Source organism: Oncorhynchus nerka, linkage group LG10 (genome assembly GCF_034236695.1).
Source record: "Oncorhynchus nerka isolate Pitt River linkage group LG10, Oner_Uvic_2.0, whole genome shotgun sequence".
In the NCBI taxonomy this organism is placed as follows: domain Eukaryota; kingdom Metazoa; phylum Chordata; class Actinopteri; order Salmoniformes; family Salmonidae; genus Oncorhynchus; species Oncorhynchus nerka.
Genome location: NC_088405.1, coordinates 93,137,927 through 93,146,984, shown reverse-complemented (window position 1 = coordinate 93,146,984; position 9,058 = coordinate 93,137,927). Strand labels below are relative to the sequence as shown.

Sequence of the window (9,058 nt, the reverse complement as noted above, 5' to 3'; positions counted from 1 at the left end):
GGCCAAGTCATTATTATTCCTTGTTTGCCCATTATAGTGTAGGAGCCAATGGTGGTCATTGGAGAGAGTGGAGATGGCTCTATGAGGGATTGGGACGGGAGAACTGGGAGGGCATCAGACACATCTCTGAAGTATGTGTGGTGCCTCTACTCATCTCACTTCGGTCTCTCTGTGGACCCACTCTCCCCAAGTAGAGCCCCACCAGCCACTATACTTTCATTTAATTCACAAGTTATTACAAACTGACCACAGTATTTAAGTGGCAGTCTTTCTCCAGTGTATTTACAATGACATAATCCACAGATTTGTGGTACATTAGTGCAGAAGTAGGAACTTAAAAGCCCTAAAAAGGCACATCGCCTCAAAGTACATAGGACTTTATGTTTTGTGTGTGTTCTCTGTTAATAAATGTTTGCTCAACCTACATGTTCCTACCTGTTCACATGTTTTATATATGTAATGTATACAATAACTACATATTCGTTAACTGAAAACTATGTCATTGGCAAAAATATTTGGAACTCTTTCTTATTGGTCTATTAACTAATTTACCCAAAACTCCATCCCACCAAAACAGGCTGAAATTTCAGGCCATCTTTTCAAACAGCTCTTATACTACAAGGGCATTTTCATAATTGTTATTAATCGGAGACAACTCAAGCCATATGAACTTATAATCAACAATTCAGATTTATTCAAAATAGATAAACATCATTGTTATCAACCCCTTGTACAGCCGGCCCGCTCATTAAGCAGGATTAGCTGGGCCCGCTCATTAGGCAGGATTAGCTGGGCCCGCTCATTAGGCAGGATCAGCTGGGCCCGCTCATTAGGCAGGATTAGGCGGTCTCTCATTAGGTAGGATTATGCGGTCTCTCATTAGGCAGGATTAGCTGGGCCCGCTCATTAGGCAGGATTAGGCGGTCTCTCATTAGGCAGGATTAACTGGGCCCGCTCATTAGGCAGGATTAGGTGGTCTCTCATTAGGCAGGATTAACTGGGCCCGCTCATTAGGCAGGATTAGCTGGGCCCGCTCATTAGGCAGGATTAGCTGAGCCCGCTCATTAGGCAGGATTATCTGGGCCCGCTTATTAGGCAGGATTAGCTGGGCCCGCTCATTAGGCAGGATTAGCTGAGCCCGCTCATTAGGCAGGATTATCTGGGCCCGCTCATTAGGCAGGATTACCTGGGCCCGCTCATTAGGCAGGATCAGCTGGGCCCGCTCATTAGGCAGGATTAGGCGGTCTCTCATTAGGCAGGATTAGCTGGGCCCGCTCATTAGGCAGGATTAGGCGGTCTCTCATTAGGCAGGATTAGGCAGCCTCTCATTAGGCAGGATTAGGCGGGCTCTCATTAGGCAGGATTAGGCAGCCTCTCATTAGGCAGGATTTGGCAGACTCTCATTAGGCAGGATTAGGCGGCTTTTCATTAGGCCGGATTAGGTGGTCTCATTAGGCAGGATTAGGCGGCCTCTCATTAGAATCGGCCTTGATTATCACATTCACGGACATTGATTTTTGGTCCGACCAAATCCAAAACTATCATAGACATCTATGTTTTGTTCAGATTTGGTGCGGTCTGGACCAGACAAACACAGACGTTTATAAATTACATTTTCAACTTTCATTCAGAACTGAAAATGTACCTGATATCATAGTCTGGAAAATACGTATTTTCCAATGTCTTTAACGCCTTTTCAACATCCGGAATAATACGACTTTTCACCTTTTCATTCATAACCTAAATTGGACCTAATTTCAACATCTGGAAAATACATATTTTAGACGTCTTTTCAACGTGATTTTGCTTTAATGGGACTATTCTACATTTCCAGGGGCGGCATATTTTTGTCTCGCCTAGGGGGGCAGAAAGGCAAGGACCGGCCCTGACCCCTTGCCTTGGGGGACATGGTAACTTTAGCAGGACAAAATGCAACTATACAGACAAAGTAGAAAGGGAGAGAGGAATATAATCCAATCTAAATCGTTGGCTAGTTTGTCAGTTTACAAATAGCGAGCTAAATACAATGAAATCTATCTGTCAGTCAATCGGAGCTGGCTGAATTTCTGCAGTCTCGTGACGCAGCCGGTAGCTAGCGAGCTACTTTGCCGCTTTGGATGCAGCAGGCAGACTACCGGCCGAGATCAGCCATGCTTTCCTTCGCCCTCAAGCAAGCTAAATAGCGATATAAATCAACAGTCAATCCAGTATGGTCTGGAAACTATAGTCAACTTCGATTGATCAATCTCAACGGGATGTCGCGGAGTAAATTCAATAAAATAAAAAAAATCAGTTCATTCAAATGTTGGTCCTTCATTGAAAATGAATATTTGTTTTGAATATCGTGTTTTATCGCCCTCCTTCGGATGTAGCGGTGGAAGCGTTGCTCAGAGTCCATTGGCTATCGGAAAGGTCAATGTTGTGGGTATTGAAGGTTTGGGAGCTTTTCCCGGAAGAAACATTTCGGTTCAACTTGCCAGGAGGAACATCTCGTGTGACTTGAGGTAAGTAGGTGGCACTTTATTTTTTATTTTTTTTGCAAAGAAGCCAATAGGAAAACACTTATCATGATGACAACGTTTAGATACCCAATCTTAAATTACTTCTTACAGGAGCGCTCTCTTCCGGTAGTATAAAGATTGCCACGAGTTAGCTCGCCGAGTCGGAGAGTATCCATCTTGAAAAGCAGCCTCCGGCACCTTGCTCAATTTTAAACGGTAAACGCCATTTGTATTTGTTTACCGCTCACGTATTGAGTTATGTGATTCAACGATTTATATCTCCTGCCATTAAGCTAGCTAAATAATGTATTTGTTACCTTAACGTTAGCTATTGCTAACTAGATTTGTCAAGTCAGGCACCACTGGCAGGCCGCGAACACTAACAGAATAACCAACTAAGTTTAGCTAGATTAATTGCTAGCTAGATCTGTTTTAAGATGGTTTTTTTGCTGGCTTTTTAATTGTTTCTGTACAATTTGCATGAATGCGTATGAAGTAAAACGTTGGCTCAAAGTGATTTGTGTTAGCAACATTACATGCTAACTAGCCAGAGAAGCCGGTTAGCTTTATGGCCTGCGTCAGAATGTGCACGAATGTCTACAACAAATGTCATGCATTTTTAGCTAACAGCCAGCTAACGTTTCCTTTATCCCCATGGGTAGGTGATCACTATGTCTGACGACGCTGAACAGCAATTAATGGAGACGTCCGAAAATGGAAACGAAGCAGAAGAGTTGAATGGAGCAGAAGAATCCACATTACAGGCCGAGACGGAGGAACAAGACAAACAGAGTTGTGAGGAAGAGGCTGCTGTGGAGGAAGTGGACGCCCAGAACGGAGCGGCAGAAGGGGGACAGATAAATGCAAGCAAAGGCGAGGATGACGCTGGGTAAGTTTATGTATGGTTGTTTTACATAGTCGTATTATAATAACGTTAGCTGCAAACGTTTTATCTTTTGTTTAGTCTTGGCGCCATGCCCAGCCCATTTGGGGGATGGGCTTCAACTGGCTAGCATTGTTACACTTATGCAATCGGTGTTTTGAGTTGCGGTGATACAACCGAAGTGTGAACTCCCATTTTTATTGGCCTGTACAAATTTGTAAGCCACAATGTGTGCCTATCCGAACTTGAATGAAATTTAAGTGCCTGCTCAGTTGTCAGTTCATGAGCTTTGTCCTCGGTCCTTACTGATCTGTGTTTCTCTGCAGCAAAATGTTTGTTGGTGGACTTAGCTGGGACACTAGCAAAAAAGACCTGAAAGACTACTTCTCCAAATTTGGAGAGGTGACAGATTGTACCATCAAGATGGACTCAAACACAGGAAGGTCACGCGGGTTTGGGTTCATCTTGTTCCAAACGGCAGCAAGTGTAGACAAGGTGTGTGTTCCGTGGGAAAGGTGACATGATTTTGATATCTTACATTTGTGGAAGTTGGGCTTTGTAGACTATTTTTTTTTTTTTTTTTGGGCAACCTTGAAGGTTCTTGAGCAGAAAGAACACAGGCTAGATGGACGACAGATAGACCCAAAGAAGGCTATGGCAATGAAGAAGGAACCAGCCAAGAAGATCTTTGTTGGTGGTCTAAATCCAGAAGCCACAGAGGAGACCATCAGAGAATACTTTGGAACCTTTGGGGAGGTTTGTCACTGTCCCTTCTATCATTCTATGATGACCTCTGCATGACCCTCCTGTGTTTCAGTAGCTACGGATGTTATTGATGTGTTATTCATTTGTTTCTTTCTCAAACCTTTTTAGATTGAATCCATCGAACTCCCAGTGGACCCCAAATTCAAAAAAAGGAGGGGTTTTATCTTCATCACGTTCAAAGAAGAGTCCACTGTTAAAAAATGCCTTGAGAAAAAATTCCACAATGTGTGTGGAACTAAAGTTACAGATGGAAAGGAAGGTCTTGTATGTATATTTCTTTATTTTTCTACTTACTGTTGGTGGATGCATCCTATATCAATTTGCCTAAGCATCCTATCTGTGTGTGAAATGCTAACTTGTGTCTAATTGCAACTTTATTTGTGTATAGTCTTCATTCCCTGCTGAAATGCTTTGGGGCATGGTCACTCACCCTGGCTTGAAATAATGTATCCTCACTAGGGCTGGGCGGTATACCATATTTTATGATATACCGGTATTGATGCATGGACCGGTTTGGGTTTTTACTTTACCTTCTATACTGGTATTTGAATGTTTGGTTTGTTAAATGTGATAAGCCGTGGGTAACATCCATTTGCATAGTTTACTCGGCTACTTGAGTCATCTCTCTCTCCATGCCGCTTTCTACAGACCTAGCCCCGCCCCCTGTCACTCAGAGTGCATTGTTGCTCCTCAACCACGAGACACTTGCGTCCAGTCTCTGCATGATCAATGCAGCACATACAACAATAATGCTGTTTTCACTTTGCTTCATAATATACATCCACTAGCGTTCTATAATGACACTATTAGTTTGTTTCTTACATCTGCAAACCGCTCGTTTGTCTTAGCAAGTTGCCATAAATCTTGAGATGCTATTTGTTAGCTGCTAATAGCTAGCTAGCTAATAAATGTACTGAGTAAGAGCAAACGTAGCTAGCTAATACAGCCTGATAATACCAGTGATGGTGTAGACCTAAATCGGTGTGTTTGTGCAACAGTATCTTCTAAAGCAAGAATATGTTAGCTACATGAAGTAGCTAAGAGAACATGCAATGTATCTGACGCTTATAGGGTCCCCTAGGAAACCGAATTAGAATAGTCGTTCTATTTCCACGATTGCAACCGTTATGCTCAACTTTTACTTCACGACATTCTTCAAGAAAATACTGTACTTTTTGCTCCATACATTTTCCCTGACACCTAAAAGTACTCGTTACATTTTGAATGCTTAGCAGGACAGGAAAATGGTCCAATTCACACCCTTGTGAAGAGAACATCCCTGGTCAGCCTCTGATCTGGCCGACTCACTAAACACACATGCTTTGTTTTTAAATTATGTTGGAGTGTGCCCCTGGCTAGCCATACATAAAAAAAAAATGTGTGTGTATATATATATATATATATATATAAAACCTAGAAAATGGTGCGATCTGGTTTGCTTACTATAAGGAATTTGAAGTTATTTATACTTTGATACTTAAGTACATTTTATCAATTACTTTTGATACTAGGTGTATTTAAAACCAAATTCTTTTACTCAAGTAGTATTTTCCTGGGTGACTTGCTTGAGTAATTTTCTATTAACGATTCTTTAGTTTTACTCAAGTATGACAATTGGTTACTTTTTCCACCACTGCAATTGGGTGCAGGAAATGCAGAAATGATAAAAGTTCTGAAATTTGTTTTGTTTGAAGGTGAATTGTTTTATACTGTTCAATCAGAATGGAGAGACTCATTGAAACCACTTAGAATGTGTGTTGCCACCCTAGGATCACTCACTACCCATAAAGCACCCTGGGATCACTCACTACCCATAAAGCACCCTGGGATCACTCACTACCCATAAAGCACCCTGGGATCACTCACTACCCATAAAGCACCCTGGGATCACTCACTACCCATAAAGCACCCTGGGATCGCTCGCTACTCCTAAAGCGCCCTGGGATCGCTCGCTACTCCTAAAGCGCCCTGGGATCGCTCGCTACTCCGAGGGCACCCTGGGATCGCTCCTAAAGCGCCCTGGGATCGCTCGCTACTCCTAAAGCGCCCTGGGGGATCGCTCGCTACTCCGAGGGCACCCTGGGATCGCTCGCTACTCCGAGGGCACCCTGGGATCGCTCGCTACTCCGAGGGCACCCTGGGATCGCTCGCTACTCCTAAAGCACCCTGGGATCGCTCGCTACTCCTAGAGCAAATGTTGAGCTTTTATTATTCTAACAAAAAAATACCATTTAATTTTTTTAATACCGTGATATAATATTTTGGCCATATCTCCCAGCCCTAATCTCACCAACATTTTCATGTTGCATGCAAGAGTTTCAGACTTGTTTTCATGGTGTTAAATTATTTGACTGCTTCGTTTCATCAATTTGAACACATTTTTCGTATTTGCATTTTAGAGTTCAGATCTAATTATTTTTTATTTTTATGAATTGTATTGACATTCGGTGTCTGACTGAGATGGGGGGGGGGGTCCAGTGTGAGCTCTAAGCTAAAGTCAATGCTTCAACTTAAGATGTGACTTGTCTGAATTAGCTCTAGCATGTTTGTACTCCATGCTGCGATCTCTTTACAGCATCCTGTATAATTAAACATCCTCGTTTGTCATCCCAGTGTGAGATCAAAATCGCCCAGCCCAAAGAGGTGTACCAGCAGCAGCAATTTGGGGGCCGTGGTGGCGCCAGCTATGGAGGAGGCCGGGGAGGCAGAGGCCGTGGTGGTGGTGAGTATTAACTCAACAGTGACATTTTGTTATGAGTGACCAGGGCATAGAGGTCTGTGTACAATGGGTTCTACCTGCAGGAAGACATTCTGGTCTAAGGCTGCGAGATGGGTGTGGTACTCTAGGCAGGGACGGCTCAGAGAAACTGGATTGCTAATTGGCATCTCTGGACTATGAATATCTGTTTTTATTTTTTTGTGTGAAACCAATTTTTAGTCTGTTTGACTTGGAACCACCTTTTTGTTTCCCTCAGGCCAAAACCAGTATGGAAACCAGGGTTATAATAACTACTGGAACCAGGGCTATGGCAACCAGGGCTATGGCAACCAGGGCTATGGCAACCAGGGCTATGGCAACCAGGGCTATGGTTATGGTGGGCAGCAGGCCTATGGAAACTATGGCGCTTACGGCAACTATGACTACTCTGCTGGATACTACGGCGGTGGCTATGGAGGGGGTTACGACTACAGTGAGTATACAGACCTCTGGCAAGCGCCTACCTGATTTATATGACTTGTCTTTGCACAGAAGCACTCAGTCCTCTCTCTCTATTCCTGCAGACCAGGGCAATACAAGCTATGGGAAAACTCCAAGACGTGGAGGTCACCAGGGTAGCTACAAGCCATACTGATCTCATGTAGTGCAGGTATGCATTTTAGTGCCTTGTAACATTGTGGTCCTATATATATAGCTGTTAGATTTGTGGCATTGATGCCAACAATTCCTTGTCACGATTTAGTCTGGCCCAGGGGGAAGGCTATTGTGGATTAGAATGAAATTATCCACTGTTCATCAATTGGATTTAGAAAGTACCGTTCTGTTGGGGGACAGGAAACTTTGTTTAAAAGGACACAACCTCAAACCCTCAAATTTGCCCGCATAATCTGCATCAAAGATGCACCCCTACAACTACACTACTGGATCAATAAGGGTTGATGTTGCGGTGGACCATGTTCTAGAGCGGGAGATGGGAGACTATCTGCTTAAAGCTGCACAGCAAATTTAACAAAATGTCTGCCGTTTCCCTTAATGCTATGCTATGACCGATCTAACCAGCAGCATTGGCTTCCTAATCATCCCCTTCTTGCATGCTTGTTGCTCTAGCTGTTTGCTCTTTGATGCAGGGTGGTGGGGGTCGTGTCATAAGTGGTGTGGCAACAATTCCCTTTTTCTCCTCTCTTAAAGGACTCAAGTAATCCAGATTTGAGACTGGGGTGCGGCAGTGTGCAGGACTTCATCCTTTCCTTTGGGATGACAGACTTGACCTCCACTTGTACAGACCATCTGAGGAACTGGGGAAGCAAATGTCACTTTTCCAAGGTTTTTTATTTTATCTTTTTTTTTTTTTGTCCACATTTCCAGAGATGGAAGTAATTTTTACTGTACTTTTTGGTACCTTTGAATCTAATGTATTGTATGGTATTTTACATGGCGACTGGATTTACATGAGCATCGAAAGCTGTCGGAGCTTTTAAAATAAAGCAATTGTGAGTAATTTTTTTCTGGTTTCTAGATTACTTTATTTTCTGACTCTGCAAGTTGGCAACAGAACTTTCAACAAGGAATTCGGTGTAGGGTTGGCGATCATGTAAAAAAAGGGATTTATCATTTATCTGATCCCCCCCCCATTTAAGATTTGTCTCTAGAGAATGTCTGCTTGTAAATGGAAGCAACCAATATATTTTGGATTCATTTTTAATTTTGACCTGTGTTAAGTGGCATTTACACCTAGTTTTATGCTTAAAATATTGCAGGGGGGGTTGCAGCCCCCTGGAATTACATTCCACCAGTGTCTTTGGCAAATTGTTAGAAATAAACATTTTCGTTTATACTTTGTGTCCATCTCTGTTTAATTGCATAACTTATGGATACTGTCCTTGGCGTTAAGGTCATCAAATGGCAAATTTACAATCCTCTTGTAAACTATTTGTGTTTTCCAACTGAGGTTGCTGACACGTTTTGGCATATTTAAGTTAATTCAGTATTTTTTTAACATTATGCTTTCATTTTATGGTTGGGTTTACTTACACCGGCAGCCCAAGTTTGTTATTTTTGCCCAATTGGCGAAAGGTCTGATCTTATCAGTCAAAACCAATGAAATATTTAAAATCATATTTGGGCTGCCTATGTAAATGAAGCTGTACGCATTGCGAAACGAACACACAACTTACATGTAGGCGACGTGGA

General features: G+C 42.7%; 1 protein-coding gene across 3 annotated transcripts; it reads left to right on the top strand.

The window, feature by feature from the left end:
* The first annotated feature begins 2,411 nt into the window (after positions 1 to 2,411).
* LOC115119478 (heterogeneous nuclear ribonucleoprotein A/B-like) lies at positions 2,412 to 8,702 on the top strand. Of its 3 annotated transcripts, XM_029648296.2 has the most exons (10): positions 2,412 to 2,504; positions 2,613 to 2,717; positions 3,164 to 3,390; positions 3,711 to 3,879; positions 3,982 to 4,140; positions 4,258 to 4,413; positions 6,763 to 6,871; positions 7,125 to 7,340; positions 7,432 to 7,517; positions 8,057 to 8,702. In XM_029648296.2, exons 3-9 carry the CDS (start codon positions 3,173 to 3,175, stop codon positions 7,500 to 7,502), a joined length of 1,098 nt encoding a protein of 365 aa, XP_029504156.1. In that variant the 5' UTR covers positions 2,412 to 2,504; positions 2,613 to 2,717; positions 3,164 to 3,172; the 3' UTR covers positions 7,503 to 7,517; positions 8,057 to 8,702. The 3 variants fall into 3 exon arrangements, with proteins under 3 accessions (XP_029504156.1, XP_029504159.1, XP_029504157.1); XM_029648299.2 differs by lacking the exon at positions 7,432 to 7,517; XM_029648297.2 differs by lacking the exon at positions 2,613 to 2,717 and having other exon boundaries at positions 2,435 to 2,504.
* The last annotated feature ends 356 nt before the right edge of the window (positions 8,703 to 9,058 follow it).

Excerpts from the sequence above, each read along its gene's own strand:
- LOC115119478 (XM_029648296.2), top strand. The coding sequence starts at position 3,173 with ATGTCTGACGACGCTGAACAGCAATTAATGGAGACGTCCGAAAATGGA. Across the intron at positions 4,141-4,257 it reads ACTTTGGAACCTTTGGGGAG|ATTGAATCCATCGAACTCCC; the intron begins GTTTGTCACTGT and ends AAACCTTTTTAG. Across the intron at positions 6,872-7,124 it reads AGGCAGAGGCCGTGGTGGTG|GCCAAAACCAGTATGGAAAC; the intron begins GTGAGTATTAAC and ends TGTTTCCCTCAG.